Source organism: Anas platyrhynchos, chromosome W (genome assembly GCF_047663525.1).
Source record: "Anas platyrhynchos isolate ZD024472 breed Pekin duck chromosome W, IASCAAS_PekinDuck_T2T, whole genome shotgun sequence".
NCBI lineage: Eukaryota > Metazoa > Chordata > Aves > Anseriformes > Anatidae > Anas > Anas platyrhynchos.
Window position 1 is genome coordinate 13127384 of NC_092620.1, and position 27214 is coordinate 13154597.

Genomic DNA, 27214 nt, shown 5'->3' on the forward strand with positions numbered 1-27214 from the left:
TCACGTGGGCCCACTTCTCCAGCCTGGAACTTCACCTGAAATGCAGAAGGAAAAAAGAACATTACACTTTCATACCAGTATCAGTTCTAAATACTTCCAATGAAAAGTTATACAGAAAAGTTATAAACATTATGTGGGGTGCTTTTTAACCCAAGTAACAAAGATCTTCCTTGTACTCTATCTTTCACTATAAATAGGCTAGGAGGAGGAAGAAATACGTCCACATTTTGCAGACTGACAACTTGGCTTACTGAGAAAAAGCATATTGCCTGTCTTAAAAACTGAAATTCAGATTCCTTTCTCTTTTCCTCTTCTGTCAACAGTGAAGTAGCAGATTTAAATACATCTAAATGAACAAGATCTACATACATCTTGCATTATCTAGTTGGTGTTCCTTTGTTTCTCTATTATTTATCCCTGTAGATCGATTGTTCACAGATCATGTCACACCAAATTTACTGTGCATTTATTAACTTTAAATTTATTAACTCTTTTGAGACTAGAAATACTTCTTGCCTTTAGTTTTCATTAGTTTAATTAGCTATCGATAGTTTATCTGTTCATAAATGAAAGGAATGGCATATGTGAAGTCTGAAAGTTTTCCCACAATTTTATACCTCTTTTTGCTTTATAGTCTTGGCCATATTGCCAAAGACTCATTAAGGTAGTGAAGCTTAATTCTTCCCCTCCTACAGACATGATTTCTTCAAAACAGTGCTGCTGTGCATTCAGAAGAGATACTATGGGGCAAAAGCTCAGCCAGGTGTTTCAGATCTCTGGATAAGGTTTCCATCTTCCAGACTCTCAGCCATGAAAACAAAATCTTTTAACGGATTGATTTCATTTTACTAAAGATAATAATCAAAGCTTCAAGCAGCCTGGAAACCATGTTACCTTCTGAAGAAGAAAGAGGACATTCTGGTATTTCATAAGCCGTCGGTGCTTGAGGAGAACTTGAACTCATTTCCTTAGAACTGCTATGAGATGATCCCCTTACTGCAGCAGTAGCTTTCAAATAAATATCTGACTGAAATCACAAAGAACTCATCATTAGTACAGCAAAACTTTCTTAAACACTTGCTGAAGAAGAGCTTAAATGTTTGTCCACTATGTTCTATTGCCACTGTTGCTGTATTGCTGCTAAGTTAACTACAGCTGGCCACAGAAAGGCTATCTCACTGTAAATGGGGAGAACTTCTGTGATGTTCAGAAGAGCATTTGCCCTGTAAATAATCAAATACTTCAGCTCTGCATTACTGCAAGCAATAAAGGACAGTTAGATCAATATTGATTCTCACTGTACTCACTACAAGCTAAGAGCACACAAATTAACAGTTAATGCAAATCAGAAAATGTGTCAGTTTTGGTTTGGTTTAGGCTTCAGCAACTCTTTATGTGAATTAGGTCCCAACACCTCACAAATAGTCAAACATGCTTTTCTCGTGTCTTACCCTTGATGCTACAAGCTGAAGCTCAGGCACAACTGCTGTGTGGACTAAGTTTCCACTCACCACTAATCGGATCTCAATGGAATCAGTAGTGAAGGCAAGGATAGAAGGGAAAGCACAGACTGCAATGAAACAAAAATTATTTTGCAAGGAAGAATGATTAATGTAAATGTTTCTCAGTGTCGTGGTTTAACCCGGCCGGCAGCTAAACACCACGCAGCCGTTCGCTCACCCTCCCCCCTCCCTCTCTGGGACGGGGGAGAGAAATGGAAAGTGAAGCCCGTGAGTTGAGATAAAGACAGTTTAATAAGACAGGAAAATTATAATAACAAAAAAAAATAATAAGAATAATAACAATAATAATACAATGGTGATAATAGGAAAGTAATAATAATATGTACAAACAAGTGATGCACAATGAAATTGCTCACCACCCGCTGACCGATGCCCAGCCTAACCCCGAGCAGTCCGGCCCCCTCCCCCCGGCTAGCCACCCCTATATATTGTTTAGCATGACGTCAGATGGGATGGAATACCCCTTTGGCTAGTTTGGGTCACCTGTCCTGGGTCTGTCCCCTCCCAGCTCTTACTGCACCCCCAGCCTGCCCGTTGGCAGGACAGAGCAAAAGGCTGAGATGTCCTTGGCTTAGTATAAGCACTGCTCTGCAACAATTAAAGCATCGGGGTGTTATCAGCACTCTTCTCATCCTAAGCCAAAACACAGCATTCCACCAGCTACTAGGAAGAAAATTAATTCTGTTCTAACTGAAACCAGGACATCTATCCACCCCTTATTCCATACCATTTATGTCATGCTCAGGTTACACTCTTTTCCATACATTCTAATTAGTCACTTATAGTAATCATGGTAGTGATAACATACAGTATAATATACTAATTAACATGGTACAATTCAGTTCATGGGCTATTCTCACCCAGTATTAAATCTCCTTGAGGTACACACCGGACCTCTCCGTTCTTTTGCATCACCCACCAAGTGTATCCAGGTCCCTGAGCGAAAACAATTCCACGAATAGGTTTGCCTTTTCCTGAGGCAGGAGAAGCCCAGACTGTTTTACCCAGCATATTTTTTACATGCACTACAGGAACTTTATCCCCATCTACAGTACGTAACAGGTTTGATTGGGCAGGTCCAGCTCGGTTGGTAGATCCCCTAGTATTGACTAACCAGGTGGCCTTTGCCAAATGCGTATCCCAGTTTTTGAACGTCCCAGCGCCCATTGCTTTCAATGTAGTCTTTAACAGGCCATTGTATCGTTCAACTTTCCCGGAGGCTGGTGCATGATAGGGGATGTGATACACCCATTCGATACCATGTTCTTTGGCCCAAGTGTCTATAAGGTTGTTTCGGAAGTGAGTCCCATTGTCTGACTCTATTCTTTCTGGGGTGCCATGTCGCCATAGGACTTGCTTTTCAAGGCCCAGGATGGTGTTCCGGGCGGTAGCATGAGGCACAGGATATGTTTCCAGCCATCCGGTGGTTGCTTCCAACATTGTAAGTACGTGGCGCTTGCCATTGCGAGTTTGAGGGAGTGTGATGTAATCAATCTGCCAGGCCTCTCCATATTTATATTTCAGCCATCGTCCTCCATACCAAAGAGGCTTTGACCATTTGGCTTGCTTGATTGCAGCACATGTTTCACAGTCATGAATAACCTGTGCTATAGCGTCCATGGTCAGGTCCACCCCTCGATCACGAGACCATCTGTATGTTGCATCTCTACCTTGATGGCCTGAGGTGTCATGGGCCCATCGGGCTATAAATAATTCACCTTTATGCTGCCAATCCAGGTCCACCTGAGCTACTTCAATCTTAGCAGCCTGATCTACCTGCTGGTTGTTTTGATGTTCTTCAGTAGCCCGATTCTTGGGCACATGAGCATCTACGTGGCATACTTTCACAGCCAGGTTCTCTACCCGAGCAGCAATATCTTGCCACAATGCAGCAGCCCAGATGGGTTTGCCCCTACGCTGCCAGTTGTTTTGCTTCCATTGCTGTAACCATCCCCACAGGGCATTTGCTACCATCCATGAATCGGTGTAGAGATAGAGAACTGGGCATTTTTCTCGTTCAGCAATATCTAAAGCCAGCTGAATGGCTTTCACTTCTGCAAACTGACTCGATTCACCTTCTCCCTCAGCAGCTTCTGCAACTTGTCGCGTAGGACTCCATACAGCAGCCTTCCATCTCCGATGCTTTCCCACAATACGACAGGACCCATCAGTGAACAGGGCATATTTCTTTTCATTCTCCGGTAACTGGTTGTACAGCGGGGCTTCTTCAGCACGACCCACCTCCTCCTCTGATGATATCCCAAAGTATTTGCCTTCTGGCCAGTCCATGATCACTTCCAATATTCCTGGGCGACTGGGGTTTCCTATTTGAGCCCGCTGAGTAATCAGTGCAACCCACTTGCTCCATGTAGCATCAGTTGCATGATGCGTAGAGAGGACCCTTCCCTTGAACATCCAGCCTAGTACTGGCAATCGGGGTGCTAGGAGGAGCTGCGCTTCAGTACCAACCACCTCCGAAGCAGACCGAACTCCTTCATATGCTGCCAATATCTCCTTTTCAGTTGGAGTATAGCGGGCCTCAGATCCTCTGTATCCCCGACTCCAAAACCCCAGAGGCCGACCTCGAGTTTCCCCAGGTTCTTTCTGCCAGAGGCTCCAGGTGGGGCCGTTCTCCCCGGCTGCAGTGTAGAGCACATTCTTTACATCTGGTCCTGTTCGAACTGGCCCAAGGGCTACTACATGGACTATTTCCTGCTTGATTTGTTCAAAGGCTTGTCGTTGTTCAGGGCCCCATTCAAACTCATTCTTCTTACGGGTTACTTGGTAGAGCGGGTTTACAATCAGACTGTAATTTGGGATGTGCATTCTCCAAAACCCCACAACACCTAGGAAAGTCTGTGTTTCTTTTTTGTTAGTTGGTGGAGACATAGCTGTTATTTTGTTGATCACATCCATTGGGATTTGACGACGTCCATCTTGCCATTTTATTCCTAAAAACTGGATCTCTCGTGCAGGTCCTTTGACTTTATTTTGTTTTATGGCAAAACTGGCCTTCAGAAGGATTTGGACTATTTTCTTCCCTTTCTCGAAAACTTCCTCTGCTGTGTCACCCCACACAATAATGTCATCGATGTACTGCAGGTGTTCAGGAGCTTCCCCCTGCTCTAGCGCAGACTGGATCAGCCCATGGCAAATGGTAGGGCTGTGTTTCCACCCCTGGGGCAGCCGATTCCAAGTATATTGGACTCCCCTCCAAGTGAAGGCAAATTGTGGCCTGCACTCTGCTGCTAGAGGGATGGAGAAAAATGCATTAGCGATATCAATTGTGGCGTACCACTTGGCTGCCTTCGACTCAAGTTCGTACTGAAGTTCCAGCATGTCCGGCACTGCAGCACTCAGTGGTGGCGTGACTTCGTTCAGGCCACGATAGTCCACTGTTAGTCTCCACTCGCCATTAGACTTTCGCACTGGCCATATGGGACTATTGAAAGGTGAATGGGTCTTGCTGATCACTCCTTGGCTCTCCAATTGACGAATTAGCTTATGGATGGGAATCAGGGAGTCTCGGTTAGTGCGATATTGCCGCCGGTGCACAGTTGTGGTAGCGATTGGCATTTGCTGTTCTTCGACCCTCAGCAACCCCACAACAGAAGGGTCCTCTGAGAGACCAGGCAAGGTAGATAATTGTTTAATGCCCTCTGTCTCTAAGGCAGCTATACCAAAAGCCCACCGGAACCCTTTTGGGTCCTTGAAATATCCTCATCTAAGATAGTCTATGCCAAGGATACATGGAGCCTCCGGGCCAGTCACAATGCGGTGCTTTTCCCACTCATTCCCAGTCAGACTTACTTCAGCCTCCAATACAGTCAATTGCTGAGATCCCCCTGTCACTCCACAAATATAGATGGGCTCTGGTCCTTTATAGCTCGATGGCATTATAGTACATTGTGCACCGGTGTCTACTAAAGCCTTATACTTCTGTGCGTGTGACGTGCCAGGCCATCGAATCCACACAGTCCAATAAACTCGATTGTCCCTTTCCTCCCCCTGGCTGGAGGCAGGGCCCCCCTAATCCTGGTCAGAATCTTCTTCGTTTCTGTGTTTGAAGGACTGTCTGCTGGAAGTTGGAGCAGAAAACTTTTCGGAGAATCCCTTTTTCCTGATTGTTTTCTTTTGCAACTCACGTACCCGTGCCTCTAGGGTCGCGGTAGATTTTCCATCTCATTTTCTCATGTCCTCTCCATGGTCTCGTAAGTAAAACCACAGGGTGGCACGGGGTGAGTACCCACCATATCGTCTTCCTTGTGTGGGTGAACGCCTACCCCTGACAGCTGAGACACTGCTTTGTACAGGTACGGAGGAGAATAATCTCTCTTCAAGTTGGTGAACCTTTTCAGAAAGTTTCTCCCAAGTGTTCTCTTTTGGTCGTTGGACACTGGTTGGTTCAGGTTGGGGGGAAGATAGATTCTCTTTAAGTTGGTGGACCTCTTCAGAAAGTTTCTCCACAGCTGAGACGCAGGCCTGTAAGGAAGAGGAAAGACTTTCTTCGTACTGCCGGAGTTGTTTAGCCACTTCATCCACTGTGGGTTCCTCATCCTCTTTCCAGGCCATTATTGCCAATGAGCTGGCATATGATGATGGTGCACTCCGTACAAACTTCCGCCACATGGGTCGTGTACACTTGACTTCATCTGGGTCTTTGGATGTTTGTCTGAGGTCTGGATCCTCATAAATCACTTCCCGTACGGCTAATTCCCTCAGGTACTGGATTCCCTTCTCCATAGTGGTCCACTTGCCTGGTAGACATAAAATATCTTCCTTGAAGGGATACCTTTCCCTCACAGCTGAGAGGAGACGCTTCCAGAGGCTGGTGGATTGTGCTCCATCTGCAATTGCTTTGTCAATGCCGGCGTCTCGAGCAAGGGATCCCAGCCGCTTGGCTTCCCTGCTGTCTAATTCTACACAATTGGCTCCAGAGTCCCAGCACCGGAGCAGCCAGGTGACAAGCTGCTCACCTATACAGCGACCAAAATCTTTTCGCACATCTCGTAGCTCGCGCTCGTTTAGGCTTCGGGTAGTTACTGTTGATTTTTTGGCATCCTCATCTTCCTCCTCCTGAATCCTTGATGGCCCAGCGTCGTCGTCATCTTCGTCATCTCTATACCTAGATTTGGCAGAAGCCTTACCTGGATTGGCAGAAGACTCTCTGCGTTCTAAACGACCTGAATCTCTATACCATTTTTTCACCTTCTCTACAGGGGCAGCTTGCACTGCTACTGCTCGTTTCTCTGACCTTGTTACAGGGTCTGCCACAGAGGTTGGAATACCCTCTGCAGGATCAACTTGCACTGCTACAGCTCGTTTCTCTGACCTTGTTACAGGGTCTGCCACAGGGGTTGGAATACCCTCTGCAGGATCAACTTGCACTGCTACAGCTCGTTTCTCTGACACAGCCACAGGAGCTGGAGCGGCTGCAGGAGCTGGAGCAGTTGCAGGAACCGGAGCTGGAGCGGCTGCAGGAGCTGGAGCTGGAGCAGTTGCAGGAGCTGGGACTGGAGTAGCGGCAGGAGCTGGGACTGGAGCGGCTGCAGGAGCTGGAGCTGGAGCAGTTGCAGGAGCTGGGACTGGAGCGACTGCAGGAGCTGGGACTGGAGCGGCTGCAGGAGCTGGGATTGGAGCACTTGCAGGAGCTGGGACTGGAGCACTTGCAGGAGCTGGGACTGGAGCGGCTGCAGAAGCTGGAACTGGGGCGGCTGCAGGAGCTGGAACTGGAGCGGCAGTAGGAGCTGGGGCTGGAGCGGCTGCAGAAGCTGGAACTGGGGCGGCTGCAGGAGCTGGAACTGGAGCGGCTGCAGGAGCAGGGGCTGGAGCGGCTGAAGAAGCTGGAACTGGAGCGGCTGCAGGAACCAGAGCTGGAGCGGCTGCGGGAGCTGGGACTGGAGAGGCTGCAGGAGCTGGAACTGGAGCGGCTGCAGGAACCAGAGCTGGAGCGGCTGCAGAAGCTGGAACTGGAGCGACTGCAGGAGCTGGGACTGGGGCGGCTGCAGGAGCTGGGACTGGAGCGGCTGCAGGAACCGGAGCTGGAGCGGCTGCAGAATCCACCGTAGGGGTCACAGTGGCCGTTGGATCTGTCACAGGGCTTGGAGTGGCCGCAGGGTCTGTCACTAAGTTGATAGCAGTATCAATGGCAGCTCGATAGGCATGAGCCAGGCCCCAGCACGTTACAATGATTTGTGTTACTTTGGAACTGCCAGAATCATGACACCTTTTTTTCAAGCATTCTGCCAGTTTTTGAGGATTTTGCCATTGTTCAGGGGTGAATTTCCAAAACACTGGGGGTGCCAACTGCTCTAGATGCCTGCCCATATCCACCCATACTCCCTGCCACCCACAACTATACTGCCTCCAGGCAGATCTCCGGATAAGCTTCCTAAGTAGTTGTTTAACTTTAAGCAGAATCTGAAGTGCATTCAGGAGGCAGAACAACAAGACTATGGTAGTCTGAGTATCCCAAGAATATTCAATATCTTGGAGAGCTATTGTGACAAGCTCAGGGGATAAGAGGGTGGTGAAGGAGGAAGGCAAAGTGATCCAGGAGGATACAGGGGTGGTGAATGAGAAAGAGAGAGTAATCAAGTAAGAAAAAATATCTTCCCCTTTCCCCTCCACAGGCTGACTCTCTAACAGAGAAAAACAATAGGTATAATTGCTAATAGTTCCCAAGATACTGTTTCCAAAGTACAGAGTCCACGATGTTACTGAGTATAAATACCAAGTTAGAGTCATGACCAGATATCTTATCGTCTCATAAGCCATTGCTATAACACTCAGTACCATAATGATCTGAAACCAGGGCCCGGAGAGGATAAACAACACGACAGAGAGCAAATACGGAAAATAATGTACTATAATACTCAATTTGGAAAACAGGCGCAGCAGAGTTGAGATTAAAGCAATCAGCATCATGACAAGTAACTATTAAGCAGGTCTAATCCTTACACCAATTTTAGTTTAACACACTCTGGTCAGATCTGCTGTTATCTCAACCTTTCGGGCCCCACATTGGGCGCCAAAAAGACTGTCGTGGTTTAACCCAGCCGGCAGCTAAACACCACGCAGCCGTTCGCTCACCCTCCCCCCTCCCTCTCTGGGACGGGGGAGAGAAATGGAAAGTGAAGCCCATGAGTTGAGATAAAGACAGTTTAATAAGACAGGAAAATTATAATAACAAAAAAAATAATAACAATAATAAGAATAATAACAATAATAATACAATGGTGATAATAGGAAAGTAATAATAATATGTACAAACAAGTGATGCACAATGAAATTGCTCACCACCCGCTGACCGATGCCCAGCCTAACTCCGAGCAGTCCGGCCCCCTCTCCCCGGCTAGCGACCCCTATATATTGTTTAGCATGACGTCAGATGGTATGGAATACCCCTTTGGCTAGTTTGGGTCACCTGTCCTGGGTCTGTCCCCTCCCAGCTCTTACTGCACCCCCAGCCTGCCCGTTGGCAGGACAGAGCAAAAGGCTGAGATGTCCTTGGCTTAGTATAAGCACTGCTCTGCAACAATTAAAGCATTGGGGTGTTATCAGCACTCTTCTCATCCCAAGCCAAAACACAGCATTCCACCAGCTACTAGGAAGAAAATTAATTCTGTTCTAACTGAAACCAGGACACTCAGATGCTCCCTGAAAACAATTCTTGAGTATCTGACCTACTCTGGTATCTCCCTTTCCTATGACAAGATTTGTCTACTGTACTGATGGACATTCAGATACAAGCCTGAAGAAAACTTCACTCTCCATGCCTGGCAGAATATAAACTGAATGGAAAATAAAAAACAGAAAAAAGAGAAAGGAAAAAAAAAAGTTTATCAGAGGAAAAACTTGGCCCCAAGGCTCCACTTATTAAAGATACCATATGCAGAATCTTAGCTGAAGTGGCATCATGAATGCAACACACTTAGAGAATCACAGAATCATCTAGGTTGGAAAAAACCTTTAAGTCCAACAATCAACCTGACCTACCAAGTTCCATCATTATGTCCCTTGGTGTTGCAGGAAGCACAGCTGAAAGCACGACAGACACCAGTAGAGTCAGATCATGCTCCATTTTATTGCCCGAATAGCCTAACTTTTATAGAGAACTTAACAGGGGTGGATAGTGTTTCACACAAAATTATTGGTCAAAAGCACTCAAACAACTACAAGAAAACAACCCCACCTGCAAGAAAACAACCCCTCTTGTGATTAGCAGTCACGTAGACCTTGTCCTTGAAGCCAGAGGCTGGTAACAATATTTTTCTAAATTCCTCAATTGGGCGATGTGGGAACACTGTCATGGGAACTTCTCATAGTTGCCCTGGTAGCATGGTTTGCTCAGCTGCAGCAAGCCATGGGATTTTTACTGTTTCAAAAAATCCTTCAACACCTTGGTGTTATGTCAACACCTCTCCAGGGATAGGGATTCCACCACTTCCCTGGGCAGTCCATTCTAATGGTTAACCACCCTCTCCATGAAGAAATTCTTATTTATAGGAATTTATTAACCCATATTTATTAAATTTTATTATATTAAAAATAGATGTATGTATGTTAAATTACTTTTAATTTTATATTTATTCTTATATATTCCTAGCACACATGCTGCAATTCCACCAACAGCCAAGTGCAAGCCTAAACAGTAATGAAAAAAGGGTAAAAGAGGTATGTTCTTACCAACAGCATAAGGAACTTGATTCCAGCTAAAGTGAAAGTCGTAAACCCATGACTGGACGAGTGGAGAACCTCCATTAAAAGGATACACCTTTATATATTGGCAAACATATGTAACAAAAAAAGGAAAAAAAGAAACCTCCAATATCTTACAGCACAAATCACAAACACCAACATTATTGGTAGATTTCACAGAAGTGTGGATAATACACAGATAAATATCAAACACTTATGTAGAAGTCCCTCTATATCTAAACAGACCATAAGGGAAACGTGCTTCCTTTGTGAATACATTTACAAGATAAAAATAGTAGTGCTACATTTTAATAACTTGTCAGATTTCACAAAGTAAGTATTGTTCTGTTTCAGCAATCATCAGCTCCTTACTTTGTCTATGGATGGAGGAATAGTTAAGAACATTTCTGAAAGTGATGTAAGCAGAGCTGTACCCCTCTGACTGTAAGAACTACCCTTCAAGCAGCCACATACTAGCACAGTTTGTGTTCTTTGAGGATTGTAATACCCATGGGATACTACAGATACCAAGATTTCATTAATCATATAACTTGTGAATCTACTACTTCTCTATTTTAGGTAAAATCTATTTTTTTTTTTCTTCTGTAATCGCTGTCCTTAAACTTAAACTAACTTTATATCCACAAGTGTAAAAAAAAGGTCTTGTTTGAAATCCAAACTTAGAACACTGTCAAATCATGTGTTTTCATACTTGTTCCATGATGATACTTTCATAATTGTAAAACTGTCACAAGACCATAACAGGTTTCCCTGTGACAGGGCCCTACAAATAGGGATTCAAGTTGCTGCAACCCTGTGCAACAGGCGTTAGGACCTTAGGATCAACCAAGTTTGTTAGCTTTGGTTCTGTGATGAGCCTACTAGAGTAGGACTGATTCTGCACAGAAGTACAGGTTTGGGAATTCACACTACTCTGTCTCAGACCTTTTAGTTCTGAAGCAGTACTGAGTGAACCAGAACTAGGTAGGATTTGTTAAACTACCAAAACCAATGAGGCCTCACAGAGCATACAAAGATACACTTTAGAGACTTTTTCCCTGTGGTACCAATCTAATGGCCAATGCTAGAATACGTAGATGTATTTAACCTGTTTCCATCAATGCTCTCTTTGGAAAGGCAAATAGGGCATGCCATCTGAAACAGAAAGTTGTGCTTTGTCCTTCAGCATCACCTCATAAAGGACGTTTCATACTCATAACTTTGCTTTTCCTGAGGACTGAAAGCAAAACTACATGTGTACAGCACAAAAGAGCATATCCATATGAAATCCAAGGCCGTTTTATAAAAAGAGATTAAGAGAATTACAATTTTAAAATGTGCTAGCACAAAGAAGTGTGCAGAAGGAAAGAAAGCACAATGACAGAATGGGAAAGCACAAAGAAGAAAAGGGGTGGAATACTAATTTGTACATGTCCTAGAAACACCCAGTGTGAGACTAGGCAAAGAATAAGATAGATCTGAAGAAATAGGACTTTTGTGAGTAAGATGGTAATGCCTGTCCAATTACACACACCACAATAAAACAGTACTTCCATTTCTAGTCCTTCTAATATGCACTTAAATTGAAAAAAAAAAAAAGTATTTTGAAATACTTTCCATGAAACACTGAAACTTTAAAATACAGATCTAAACTCCAATGAAGAAAGAATTACATGTTGAAATATTATTATTTCCAGCCTTCCCTAACTACTTACAGTTATAACATAATAGTAGGCCAGCTTCACCATCTTCATATACATCAATAGCTGCAACAAAATTTACCTGCAATGATAATAGGAAAGGGTAATGATCAGGCAGATAGGATACTGATGTTACTATGACCAGGTTTTGACTAATCAAATCAGTTGGTGCACAATTACAGATAAAAGAAAAAAATATATATTTCTTTTTTGTGATTCATTTTCAGGATGCCGATAGGATGGAAATCAATTTCTTTTGTATTCAATGCTGTATTTCAGTAATGCATATTCAATTTTGTAACTTCAGTATAAATACATACCTACAGTATAAAATGATACAAACATACCTAACTTACTTGACAATATAAATTTTGGGAAACTGAGTTATTTCAGGGTAGCTTTGAATTAACATGCTATGCTAAAAATAGCAATTCTTTCCAAAAAGTGAAATCTAAAAAGCTCGACTGAAAATCATGACTAGCAGAAAGATCAGAAGTGCCAATTACTGGATCAAAACCACTAACAGGTACATTGATTGACGTGGATGTACTTCAAGAATTACTGAATAAGCTGAATTTAGAAACTGAGAACCACTGCTGGATAAACTAAAATGGTTTTTGCATAGCATAGGCTACTTATATTCTCATACTTTAATCCTGTCTTTGTCTTTTACAGTTAAATTAAAAGGAAAACAAGACACCCATAAGTAGTAGTATATACATTCAGAAAAGGAGACCTCCCTGATGAAATACTTAAGACTGGATTAGACAAATGTCTCCTAGACCACACTATTTGCTACTTGGGCAGGGCTGTAGATTGACTTCATGAACTTCATGGCTTTCCTTTGTGCAATAAAGTAGGTGTTCTCTTGATTTAAGACAAATATAAGGCAAGAACTGTTAAACAGACCTGGAAGCTTATATATATCTATACAAAACACTTTTTGACCCATCCTTTGTAGCAACTGAAAGACATTACTGCTTTGTGACCTGTGGAAATAATTTGGTAACCAATTTCAACAACACAAAAATCACTAGCACAGATCTTATTAACTTCCTGCTTTGTCTGTGTTCTCAAAGGAAATTACTGGGGAAGAGAACAGAGGGGGACGATTCTTGACTGTCCACATTCTTTAATTGTATTTCCTTCTTAATCCAGATTAAAATAGATTCCCATTGCTGTGGAGAATCTTAACACTGTATTGCCAATGCTAGGAGTACCAACCCTCTTCATCATGAAATCTGAATAAAAACACAGATGATTTAAAAAAAAATCAACAAGAAGCATCAAATCAAAAGAGACGTCCCTTATACCATTATGAGCAGAGAAGTCAACAGAACACAAGAGTAACCCTGTAGAAGATTCTTCTTTTTTTAAAAATTACGCGTAAAGCTATACATTTACATCCATATTAAGAAATCATTGAAATTATTTGATTTTCAAAATGCTGAAGATCATTATCTTCCCAGCAACAGGAAACATTTGAACCCTTTTCCAAAAATCAGGATGTTTACTTAAATCCCAACCCTATGTCCCAGTTAGTAAGATACAGTTAATGTATTACTTGGCTGGGCAGCAGTTTAGAACTAAAAGATATACACAAATATTTCAGTTTTAGTACATGCAAATAGGCAAATCTGAATGAGATAATGGTGGCCAAAACCTGAAATTATTTTGCTGCAACCTCCTAAAGAATAAAACACTGAGACCATGAAGAAAAGACAAAAATCAAAATATTGACTAAGGAAGGAGAAAAAATGGCTTTGCATTTATACTGACAACAATATTCCAGAGCTTGAAACACAGGCTCTTTCCTAATATGTCATACCTTATAACTACCTCTCTTAGGAGTGATTATTATCACACATTCCAAAAGGAAAAAATGCCTCCGAGTACTCTAAAGTAGATGTTAAAAAAGTGATAAGTAAAGGAGAAGAGAGGATCTCTGTAAATGCTGCTCCCAGGAGGTCAGCACAGCATGGACCTATTCTGCAAGAAAATAGTTTAAATGCTAGAAATTTACTTTGTTTGCTTCAACATGATGCAGTCTATAGGACTCCCCAATACTTTCATTAACTAAATCAAACTGATGCCGATACGCCACACAGATCATATCGTCACTGTCTCCAGTAGGTCCATCCACCAGTGTCATAACCACTGGAGGGTCAGAAAGGTGTATTTCCTATGAGATAAATAATAGTATTATTCTCTTTTTCAGGCTCTTAGTGTGAATATTGAATTACTCCATGAATTTACAAGGATGTAATCTAAGCAGAGAAGCATGATACAGAACAAGATGACAATTTAAGAAGTCTGAAATATTTCTTTGGCATATCAATGATGGATCTCCATCGTATTGCTTCTCACTTACATCTGTCTGGAGGTTCCAGACGATAAAATGCATGCTCTTTGCCTTTTTCCTCCACTAGCTGAGTGCTGCCCAGTCTGTAAAAGTGATTAGCGATTAGATTACACATACCCAGATGTACTGGAACTTGTCTACTGGAGATTCAGGTAATGACAGCAGAGAGCTGCTGGTTAAACTGTTGCATGGATTGTATTTCTTTGTGATGAGAAGTAGTTTGTTCCCAATAGCCACAACAATCCTCAGTTCACTGCCATGGTGAGTATTAATGGCATACAAATGGCAGCCTAAGAAAAAAAAAAATTTAGGTTGTAAGTATTTGGGGTAAAGACTGTTTTTTTTATTTTTTAATTTTTGTTCTGTATTTGTATGATGGTTAGTACAATGGGTATCTGATACCTGAGCACCACACAATTACAAACATCCCAACAGGATAATATTAAATTCTAGAAAAAGACAAAAGGCTGTAACTCTTTTGAAAACTATTTTCCCCCCTACTCCTTTTGCAAGTAAAAGAGTAAATATATATTTTTTTATTTACTATTCTGCAGTTTCCAGCTTTCCAAGGAAGCTTGATGCTGAATATCGGAAAATGTTTACATCTACTAAAATAATCTGCAATACCCAAACTATTCTAAGCATTACTAATTAAAAAAGATTTGCCATTGTTCTTCTACCTCACAGTGACCTTTATTTCAGTCTTACATCCATGCGTAATTTTTCTTATACCCCTCAATCCTGAAAGCAACATATCTGTTTTTCACCAGAGCTTTTCATCAGCAGTGATTGCCAAGTAACATGGTATTTTTTTACCAAGTTCTCAAATGATAGGCTGGACTGTACCCTATGTTATTTTCACACATAAGCTTAAAGTTTGAATTAACTGTCCAGGGATAAAACTAAAGGTGAATACCCACAACAGCCTCAAGGGAGCTAATAAACCCTGGCAACTACTGGCACAATACCACAGTGGACACTTTTAATACAAGATAATAAAGCTACCTTTTGTTCTCTCCAATTTATTTTCTCTGCAGTCATATTTGCTTCTTATCATCTGCTTTGTTTCTATATCTTTTTGGACAGCACTCAATCTGAAGACAAGGAGACGAGAGTCTTTTCCTGAAGATGGAGAAAGTCAGGAAACAGCAAATTAGAAAAAGACAGTGGTGGTTTGAAATTAATACTTCCAAAGAGATGAATCACCTAACAGACAGCATTGCCATAAAAGCAAAGTTAAACAATTTTGCTTCTCTGAGTGTAAGCAGCAATGTGACAGGAAGACTGCTTGTGAACTCTATCTAGACTCTACAGTTCCAGTAAGCAACCCTTTCAGTTCACTAGCAGAGTTTCCCATCAGATGGTGCTGTGGCAATAAATAATAGGAGCCTCAAAACAGTGAAACCTACACTGCTAGGAGATGGTGAAAATACGACAGATACAAACTAAAGGCAAGAGAAGAAGGGTTAACTTTAAATTCTGGAACCATCCAGCCTAGCAGCTGATACCTGGATCCTTAACAGAGTCTGAAAACCTTTTGCATGCGGACTGGTTTTGCTTATCAGTTCTTCAAAGTTAGGCAAGTTAGGTTCAAGGCTGTCCTGTATTCCAACTGCAAAAATAGCATAGCATCCACCACCACGGCTAAATGTTTTTTTCCACAAAGATAGACATGAGTGGAATACACAACTCTGAAATTTAAAATAAATAAATAAATAAATGATACACTACTATTTGCAGTTGGAAATAAGCTATTGTTAAGAGTAGTTTCTTAACTAAAAGCCAAGTTTCTTAAAATGGAAGTAAAACAAGATTTTCTGACAAAAGTATATGTTGCCGACGGAAGGAAGACCCAGACGCTCAATATGAGTGAACAGTGAACTTCAACTTTAATGGATAGCTCAGTCGTCTTTTATCTAGTTTGAACATTATCAACTCATACATATTGCAGAAACTAAGCTCAGGATTGGTTAACACTTCCCGGGCTTTTCAGTCTGGTCCTCCTTCTTTTGGCTACCTGTCCCGCCTTAGGGACTTTCCCGATGGCCCAAGGGCATCGTGTCCTTGAGCCTGATTGGCTCTCAGCCAGCTGCATACGTGCCAAGGCTCATGTGAGTTGAGTACGGTGCTTCACCAGCCCATTGTCTCCCAACTGCTCAACATTCACATGTCCTGCCTCACTTAAGGATTCCTCCACAATTCCCCCGTTTTTATTTTGCAGCAACTATAATCAATATAACTATAAGTAGAAAACGAAGTTCCTCTTTGACAAAGAAAAAACCATCCATCCATGTTCCCAAAAACAGATGTAAACCAACCTTCGAACCAACTATCTTTTACTACAATTTTTTGCGTATGATCCCTTAAACATTTCAAACATAATCAACTCATCAACGAAAGGATCAGACGCAGAAGCGAGGAATAGGCAAAATGAACTTTGTCTGGTTTAATTTGCCCAAGTGACCCACATATTGGTTTGAGGATCGATTTTGCTTAGGATGGCACTATTACATCCAACCGTCATTGTCAAAGATAACGCAACCAGAATCCCTTGTGCTGTTAGATCAGCCATGGTTGCTGTTATTCGTACTTGATGACTTTTCTTCAATGGCTGGTTTAACACATCGACTAGGCACCCAGGTTGGCCGTGTAGGGGAAGAGATACACACATAACCTCGCCCCATATAAATCACATCAGCAGGCCCCAGCCATTGTCCCGTTTTCGTATCTCGGTACAGTACTCTCATAATACATTTATTATCATTTTCAGAGTTAATGTAATGACGTGTCGCGGGTGGTTCCTCATCATCTCCAAATACACACAAATGATTGAGAACAAATAAGGTTTTATCCACCCTCTCTCTAATATCTGTAATGTCTTTAAACTTTTCCAAGTACTGCTTAACTGTTCCATTAGCCCTTTCTACTATAGCTTGACCAGTTGGTGAATGTGGAATACCAGTTATATGCTTAATGTTCCACAGTTCCATAAATCGCTTAAGTGGCCCACTAACATAGGCTGGACCATTATCTGTCTTTATGGTTTGTGGTACTCCCATTACTGCAAAACAACTGGCAAGATGACGTCGTACATCCCGAACTTTTTCCCCAGGCTGCGGTGTAGCCCAAATCATGTGATTATAAGTGTCTATCGTTACATGCAGATATCTCAATCTGCCAAATGCTGTGACATGAGTGACGTCCATTTGCCACACTTCGTTGGTTTTAATCCCTCTCGGGTTTGTTCCGATTCCGATTCCCACACCCGAATTGTAATGACTACACGTTGGGCAAGCTTTTACTATCGCCTGCGCATCAGCTCTAGACAGTTTGTAAGCCCGCGCAAGTCCTTTAGCGTTCTGGTGAAAAATAGCATGAGCCTCCTGAGCTCTGCAAAAGGGTGACAGTGGTGCTTCAGTAGCTGTTGCGGCGACTAGTTGGTCCGCTCGAGCATTGCCTTCTCCCAGGCCTTCTTCCCACTGATGACTCCTTATGTGTATTACTGCGTACGGTTCACTTCTTTGAGCTATGACGATCTGTCCAAGGCTCTTTGAGCCAATCTCATTGATTCTTTAGCTTTGTCTGGACCCAGCAATGCTTGTGTCTCTAATCTATAATATGGTCCGAGTCCCATCAATTCCTCCAACGTGACACCATACAATGGATCTCCAGGTGCCCTTATTACAGCTACTGCCTCTTGACAAACACTTTGCCAATGCGCATTAAAAAGAAGCTGTTGATGTTGTGTTAGGATCAGCTTCATTATACCACGTATGTCCCCGGGGAGCAATGTATTAGTTCCCCAAATATAATCTAACATTTGCCGAGTAGGTTCCCCCTTTAAACCAGAATCATTTACTGTAGATCGTAATTGAGTTAGTAGTTTCCAGTATAAATTTGTCATATTAACGGTCACATTCCCCTGTGCATCTGGTGGCGAGTATACTACCGGAAAAGCTTGTGTTAACTGTGCTGCCGTTTCATAATTCCCTTCACACAGTGCCTCATTTGCTATTTGCCTCCATCGCTCCTTTTCAAGGCCAATAGGGCCTGGGTCAAAAGGCACGTTCAGGTCAACAGGGGGCGTAACAGCAAAAGCCTTCGATGGCTGCAGACCTTCTCTTCCCTGCGCCCCCGTTGTGAAGGGATTTATATTTGACAGAAATGAGTTAGCACTGGTCCTTTCACTTGCTCCTTTCTCACTTTCTATTGGAGCAGTTGGAGCTGTTGGTAGTGAGAGCTCCTCCTCTGCTACAGAGGACATTGTCACAGGCACCCCCAAAATTTCCGAGGCCCCCTGTGCAATAGTAAAAGTTCTAACGGAAGGTGGCAACGGGCAATCTGTTCCTTCCATATTTATTTGCTGTGGATTAACATTATTAACCCTTCTTGGTGGTCCTGACCACTCTGTTGCAGCAGCGGCAACTCTTTGTTCATCTTTATGTGTGGCTAATGCATTAGCCACTATTCTCCATGGCCTCATCAAATCTCCCAGTAAACTTAACATCGTTCCTAACATCATCAAACAATTTATTTCCAAATTTACGCCACTCTGTTTGTTCAAAAAACTGTATCAGGCCTTGTAAAACAATCCTTAGCTAGACCATATACTAATAACCCTGGCAAATCTTTTTCTACAATCTGTATTTAAAATGCTCCGCTTTTCTAAAAAGCATTTGAGCAAATAATACGCCGCTTATCTTTTCATACCTTTATATATGTCGATTGCAGCCTTTGCAGCCTTTGCAAAGACCTCGGCGGCGCTTTTCCGGCGGGACCCTAAATAGGCTCATCCCGGGTGCGGGGACTCCCTTTCACCTTCCAACCTGCAGATCTCGGCGACGCGCGACCGGTGGGATCCACTCCCGGGTGCGGGGGACTCCACGTCCTTTTCACCTTCCCGGCGCGGGTGCAGGGATTCTTGTCCTTTTCACCTCCTGGGCTGCGTTGCAGGACCGGCTTCTCCTTTATTCCGTCCAACCGTGGCCCTGGATCACTGCCAGCAGTGTCCAAATCCTGTTCAGACTTGTCCCTGCTCGGGCGCCAATTTGTTGCTGACGGAAGGAAGACCCAGACGCTCAATATGAGTGAACAGTGAACTTCAACTTTAATGGATAGCTCAGTCGTCTTTTATCTAGTTTGAACATAATCAACTCATACATATTGCAGAAACTAAGCTCAGGATTGGTTAACACTTCCCGGGCTTTTCAGTCTGGTCCTCCTTCTTTTGGCTACCTGTCCCGCCTTAGGGACTTTCCCGATGGCCCAAGGGCATCGTGTCCTTGAGCCTGATTGGCTCTCAGCCAGCTGCATACGTGCCAAGGCTCATGTGAGTTGAGTACGGTGCTTCACCAGCCCATTGTCTCCCAACTGCTCAACATTCACATGTCCTGCCTCACTTAAGGATTCCTCCACAAGTATACTCTTACTAGTCTAGCTGGTATAGCTGGAAACATAAGCACGCTTTCTTAATATACATGTATAGTCAGTGTGGATCCAATCATAAATACAAAAGCAAGATCACATGTGCTGCCTTCAATTCTGATAATAGATAAACATGAATCCAGCTTCTGGAACCTTTATGACCTTCTTTTCCCATAGAAAGTGTAAGAGAAAAGAAGATGCAATGTTTCCTTAAGTCCACCACAACTTGAAACACTGATCAACCAGCAAATTCTTACTGTCAACACCGATAAAAGGAAAATGAAATATATGCAATCTCTCTCTTTTCAAGAACGTACATACAAGAATGCGTGCTTCCATGAATGAGTTCATGGAGGAAGAATGGCAAGCAAAATTCACCCTTTTGAAAGGAAGGCTAGAAAACATAAGCTAAATCAAATGTTCAAGAACAGCATTACTACTCATTAATTCAGCTCTGTCTCTTTGTCAGGTGTGTCCTATAGGATGCATCCTAGAGATTGCACTCCTCAATGAGTTCCTCTTTCAGGATACTAATTGTTTTGCAAATGTCCCAGATAACCCCACTGTGGTGTTACATCTGTGGCTGCTCATGAAACTGACTATCATCCAAGCTTTTCTTTGGTGTCATTTTTTTTAAGAGAGTTTTTCTTCACCTCCTACAGACTTGATTATTCCAAGTGAAGGAGCTCTTCCTCCTTCCCCCTCACCATGTCTAAGTGTTTCACAAAATAAGTTGTAGCAAAAAAATAAGCAAACATTTTTGGAGGACAAAGTGGATCCACTTCTATAACTCATCTCTCATTACTAAGTCAAGTTTAATTAACATTAGAAAAGAGAGCACTGCTACCAAAGCAATTTCTGCATCTGTCATTAATACCAGATGTATTGTTGGTGCCTGAAATACCCCCTTCTTTTGGTATGCTGACCTGAAAAATCTCAGTGATAGCATTATCTTCAGTTCTAGTTTCACTGTTAACATTTCCTCTCTCCCAGAAATGCAGAGGGTACTAGAAAGCAGTAGAAACAGGATTTTCTTCTGAAATGAGCTACCTTAAAGTGATCTCAAACCTGGTTGTTAGAACTGAGTGCTGGATAATACCACATTCTATATGAACATTTTCATAACACAAACATCAGTCTTTCTGCTTGAGTCTTAAAATACCAGTTCTACATCGATGCACTTGAAGTACATCAGAAGGACGCATTTAAAGTACATACAAAATTAACCTTTTAATATATTATTGTATCCTAAAAACCCATATAGTCTTTAATACCAATTTGTACACCCAATATAAGATTGCTTTTACCCATCTAACATTTAACTAGACTGAGGCATAGTCTGAAAATAAAGGGCAATGATAACTTCCACTCCAGATCTCAGTTTCACTATGGTATACAAATACAAAACAAGAGGCAAGGATACTAGCAAGAACAAAAGACCTTTCTCTCCTCTAAATGATTCAGAAAGCACCCACAACAGCAGTCAAAAATCTCTTCAACTTTTTACACAAAAACTCTTTATCAAAATATGCTTGAAGCATCATGAATTGATGCCAGTAATGCGTAATCCTGTTACCTCAAAATGGCTTGTAACATCTCTCTCTTCAGGTTTAACCAATCATCACAGCATTTTGACTATTAAATGCAATTATCTATTCTAGAAGTTTCATAAACTTAGCTTCAGATACAACTACCCTTTTCAGATCTTCAAAAATGTCACCCACCCGCCAGGTGTCTTCAGAGATGACTGCAAATGCCTCTCAGGTAATCTCAGCTGGTTCTGCAAGGGTTCCAGGATGAATTTCATCAGGTCAAGCCAAAATGGGTAACTCCCAATGGTATGAAAGGAACCACATTTTACCCTTAGCTTGGGTAAATGTCACTTCAGCTAATATTGAGCAAACAGACATAATGTGGTAAAAAACAATAAAACAACCAGATTTCTAATTATTTTATCTGTGTTACACATACAGATCCTGTTCTTGCACTGTGCGTATTCACTTCACAGACTTTTGGGTAAAAAGTACCTAACTGAAAAAGTGCATATTTTAGGGACATTTAATCCTTTTGAAAAGAGGGTAAAAAAAAAAAAAAAAAAGTTGTTTGGACAGACGGGTTTTAAGTTTTTTTTTTTTTTTTTTTTTTTTTTATACCAGAATATTTAAGAGAATATAATCTATAGCACTAGAATGTGGTTACACATCACAGAACAAAAACCAGTAACATATTTGGTAGAACAGTGACAGCATAAGTAATTTCCTCCATATTTTTGTACAACTGAACAAACACATTATTCAGCTAGGGAGATTTCCAGAGTGTTGAGTTCTAAAAGTAGCTGGAGACCAACTATATACTGGTGGATGACAAATCTGACATGAGCCAGTAATGTCTACCTTCAGCCCAGAAAGTTAATCATATCCTGTGCTGCACAAAAAGAAGTGTGGCCTAGAAGGTCGAGGGAAGTGATACTCCCCCACTTCACACTGCCCCTGTAAGATACAACCTGGAGTACTGTGTTCAGCTCAGGTGCGCCCAGCACAAGAAGGACATGGACCTGTTAAAGTGGATCCAGAGAAGGGTCACAAAAATGATAAGAGGGCTGGAACACCTACAAGAAAGGCTGAGAAAGCTGTGTTCTTTTAACCTGGATAAAAGAAGGCTCTGAGGAGATGTTATTGTGGCCTTTCAATACTTAAAGGAGGCTTATAAGAAAGAGAGAGAGAGACATTTTACAAGGGCACATAGTGACAGCACAAGGCGTAATAGTTTCAAACAGAAAGATGGTAGATTTAGCGAAGAATTTATTCCTTTTATTTAATCTATGAGAGTGGTGAGGCACTGGAACAGGTTGCCCAGAGAAGATGTGGATGTCCCATCTCCTGAAGTGTTCAAGGTCAGGCTGGATGAGGCTTTGGGCAACCTCATCTACTGAAAGATCTACCTGACCATGGCAGGGAGGTCGGACTAAAAGGTCTTGTAAAGTTGTTTCCAACCAAAACCATTTGATGATTCAATATGGCCAGTTTCAGGTTTGCTCTGAAGCATGATTCTGAGCATCTAGAGATTTTTTTCCACACCTTTTAGAAAAACAAGCAAACAAACAACAAACAGTACTTGTTGTATGCACTCCCTTATTCTAAATGAGGCATCTAATGCACTTGCCACTGATAAAAACATGATTACCTCAAGACACTTACAAACCCTAAAGCCATAGGGCATGTACATAAGCAGCCCAGGGGAAATCAGCAAAGGGAAAGTAGTGGAAAGATCTGAAAAGGAGAACAATAAACTCAGAGCTCAAAAACCTAATTACAATAATTAAGAATAGCTATGTTATGTGACAAAAGGACAAAAGGTGATTATATAAATCTAGTGCTGTGGGAATTAAAATTCTACAGCATGCTTCCAAGTTAAAAAACAAAAACAACTCTTAAAGAAAAGCACCTAAGGCATTCCCTTCTACTGATATGTCTGCCAAATAAACAGTTAAACAGACATTCAAATAAGAGCCAAATAACAAGGACCTTTCCTACTTTCGTCTGTTCGGGCAATCAAAAGATCCAGAGCTTCCAACACATGCATCTGCTTTATTTGGAGAGTTTTATCAAATACTTGAACTGATGGCTGACCATCTAAAAAAGAAAACACACGTATTTATTTAAAATTCTGCTAAAATTTGGTAGTCAATGGTTCTGAACTATTTCTTTCTAATAAAATAAGTCTTGTTTTTTCTCATGAAAATAAAACATTCTGCACAAAGCTCGTATGTATGCTGCACCATCATAACCAGTACTTCCTTATAGGAGTGTTTTATCATTGCCATGGATGAAATTATGCAACTGAAGCCTGAAAGGGACCTTTCTTTCCAAAGTCTGAAAATATTCACTAATAACTGACTTCATTCCCTTAGTCCCAATGGCCTTATGTGGCACACAGAAGATAAGAGGTCAAACTAGTAAAAGCACTGCTATGGAAGAAACAGGCTTTCATCACCACATAAGCCTTTTGCTTCATGTTCATTAGTATCATCAAGGGCTAAAAAATCCAGACGCTCCTTGAGTTTGGGTTTGACTTCATAAATCTTTTCAGATGGCCATGATAACAGCATCTGAAATAACAAAACATTCAGAAATCTGCACAAAAATTGGCTCCAAATAAGAATTCTGATGCAGAGAAAAAATCTGCAGCTAGATTACATAAATGTAATAGATTCACTTGGATTGGTACTCTCCTTGCAGGTGAGGACTTACCAATTACCTAAACAGAGCTTATGAACATTTATTTTGAAGAAAATGGTCAGATACATAAATAATTGACACAAGAACACAGCATCATTTACTAACCATCAATTAACAAGATGCCAGCGTCTGTAGAAACCAGCAAGGACTGGCCCCAGGAATCTGCACAGACAACTTCATGAGGAAAATTACTGCAGAAAGATTGGGACTCCCAAGGCTATGATGTAACATAAGGGATACATATTGATTATACTAAGAAATACTGATCATATAGACACGAATGAGATGTGACATGTAAGAACACGTAAATACTTTTGGCAGGGTACATTTCTTAAAAGTATATTTTTTGAATTTGAAATAACAAAATCTAATTAATTTTCTTGAAGAGAAATACTCTCCCTACCAATTGGATTTGGAGACTAATAAGTATGATACACTCTTGGAACACTGGAATTAAAACCCAAGCAGCTGATATTCAGTGCAACCCTGGAAATTTCTTATTAAACAATTAAAATACAGACTTAAAATATATGCACCACCATGCATATACAGTTTGATTTCATTTCATGGTTCATTTGTGATATTTAGACATGGTACTGCTAAAACTACCTTTCCCCAAAAATGTTCTTTTGTCATGTGTTCTCTGTACTTACCTCCTAAGTTCTGTCCCCTCTTCCCTCTCTTCTCTAATATTAAGTATTAAGCTGCAGTCTGAAATTCTACAAGCACTTCTGAAGTTTCTATATATAAGATGCACCTAGAAAAGTGTAATTTACATTTTTCACTCCTATGCCTTGTAAAAAAAATGTAGTTACAGGAAATAAAAACACAACTAAATTTTGCTTTAAACTTGATAAAGATGTTAAAATAATCAAAAGATGATTGGTTATGGAAAATATTATGTTTTTTTGTTTTGTTTTGTTTTTTTTTCTTTCATGAAATATGATCAGATATAAAAATATCCAGACTTGCATTAGCATGAGAAGTACTACTACCTTCAGGCTCATCCTTTATTCATTTGCTATGGGCTGAAGAATCACTTTAACACACTATACATTACAACTTTGCTGCTATAGTATCTAATCAGAAAAGTAAATAAACAATATATACAACTGATATACAGTGCTATGCTCAATTGAATTTAGTGTTTTGTTTTTTTTTTTGAACTCTCCTTACACAAATGGGTTCACTCACCTCCTTTTTACAGAAGCTGGTGGTTGCCAGGGTAGGTGGTGTATCCCCTTTCACAGTGGTTTTCAATTTCAGCGCCTAATACAAACAGGTATTTTAATTAAATTAAGCTTTTGTCACTAATATATAACCTAAAGCCTAAGAAGAAAGGACAACTTAGGATGACAAAGTAGTTTACAGATTGGAATTGCTATTACAGTTATTAAGAAAGAAGGGGAATTATCTATACCCTGAAGAAAGACTGCACTGATCACTATGGAGCTGCAGTCAAAGCCTACATAGCTTATAAAAAAAAGGAAGCTCAAAATATGAAGTGTCCAACATAGTAATCAACAGAACGACAGCATGAAATCATAGAATGGCTTGGGTTGGAAGGGACCTCAAAGATCATCCAGTTCCAACCACCCTGCCATAGGCAGGGACACCACTCACTAGATCAGGTTGCTCAGGGCCTTGTCCAATCTGGTCTTGAACCAAGGATGAGGCATTCACAACCTCTCTGGGCAACCTGTTCCAGTGCCTCGCCACCCTCCAAGTGAAGTATTTCCTCCTAACCTCTAATCTAAATCTCACCTCTTTTATTTTAAAGCCATTCCCCCTTATCCTGTCTTTATCTGATTAAGAATAGTTGTTCCCCATCTTTTTTTTTATGTCCCCTTTAAGTACTGCAAGGTTGCAATGGGGTCACCCCGGAGCCTTCTCTTCTGTAGGTTGAAAAGCCCCAGCTCTCTTAGCCTTTCTTCATAGGAGAAGTGTTCCATCCCCTTGAGCACTTTTGTAGCCCCACTCTGGACCCACTCTTAAAAGATAAACATCCTTCTTGTTCTGGGGGGCCCAGACCTGGACACACTACTTCAAGTGGGGCCTTAGAAGGGCAGAATAGAGGGAGACAATCCCCTCCCTTAACCTGCTGGCCATTCCTCTGTTGATGCAGCCCAGGATTCAGTTGGCATTCTGGCCTGCAAGCATGCACTTCTGGCTTATTTCAAGCTTTTCATTCACCAGAACCCCCAAGCCCTTCTCTGCAGGACTGCTCTCAAAGAGTGCTTCTCCTAGTCCGTCTTCATGTCCAGGATTGACCCAAACCATGGAGGCCATGTTGGGGAGATGCAGTTCTCGGGCACTGGACTTCCTGGAGGCTATGTTGGGTGCGCAGAGCATGTCAGGAGATGCAGTTCTCCAGCATGGGCTTTCGGGCGGCCATGTTGGGTGCCTCTTTTGTTCAAAAACACTGCTGCAAAGCTCATGTAACCATCTCCTGATAAGTTGATAAACTAGTATATCAACATCCTGCCTTCCTGTCTCATGCTGGGCCAACATGACCAAATAAAGAAAGAAGTTGAACCACAATGCCGAGGAAGACTACAGCCTTCATCTTCACGACCACCAGAGGGACAGAGACGACCCCCTAGCAACAGTGCGCGCAGTCGCAGAATATACCAGGATGTGCTGCGTAATCCTGAAATTACCAAGATATAAAAAGGGACCCTGGCGGGGGTAAGGTGCACACCGTTGGCGGAGCCGAGACTCCCCGGCTGCCCAGCACTGTTTTGCTTGCTGTTACTTACTCAATAAATTCCTTTCTATTATTAATGCAATGCTCTCTGAAAATTAATTACGGGGGCAACTTATAACAAATTTGGTGCTGTGACTCGGATGAAGGCAAGTTGATTGAAAGACCTTCAGAGGGGTCGCCCCGCTGATTTCAGCGGCCTTCGCTTGGACTACTTTCACTCAAACCCTTCACTGACGAACCCAAGATTCAGCAGCAAGCAAATAAAGCCAGCAACCCCTAGTAATCTTTGTGCACGAAGACCGAACAAAGACTCAGGAGTGAGTAAGTATAGGCCGGTGATCTGTTCGGTTGGGGTTGGGTATCCTGGAGCGTAGCGTTGTGAGATGTCCAATTGCGGACGAAGCGAGTGCGGACCCCTCGGTAGTGCGGTTCCCACATCCCGCGAGGGACTGGGCCACGAAAAGGGGGAAGCGATTTGTGTGTGTGTGTGAAGGCCCTCCAGAAGATGGGACAGAAGAAGAGTAAGCCTTCTGGTCCCGTGGGCGGGGTAACGACAGATG

The 27214-nt window shown here is 42.0% G+C and overlaps 1 protein-coding gene across 1 annotated transcript; it reads right to left on the reverse strand.

Moving 5' to 3' along the window:
* LOC113840527 (GTPase-activating Rap/Ran-GAP domain-like protein 3) lies at positions 1-26236 on the reverse strand. Its single transcript, XM_072030462.1, has 12 exons — positions 26141-26236; positions 25142-25216; positions 24053-24164; positions 23243-23341; positions 15291-15407; positions 14403-14575; positions 13947-14105; positions 11940-12005; positions 10212-10320; positions 1452-1570; positions 895-1027; positions 1-35 (listed from the first exon to the last, which is right to left on the reverse strand). Exons 1-12 carry the CDS (start codon positions 26234-26236, stop codon positions 1-3), a joined length of 1293 nt encoding a protein of 430 aa, XP_071886563.1.
* Between the last annotated feature and the right edge of the window lie 978 nt (positions 26237-27214).

Excerpts from the sequence above, each read along its gene's own strand:
- LOC113840527 (XM_072030462.1), bottom strand. The coding sequence starts at position 26,236 with ATGGCCTCCATGGTTTGGGTCAATCCTGGACATGAAGACGGACTAGGA. Across the intron at positions 12,006-13,946 it reads ATCATGTTGAAGCAAACAAA|GTAAATTTTGTTGCAGCTAT; the intron begins GTAAATTTCTAG and ends TTATCATTGCAG. Across the intron at positions 10,321-11,939 it reads GCCTACTATTATGTTATAAC|TATGTTTGCCAATATATAAA; the intron begins TGTAAGTAGTTA and ends TTTTTTGTTACA.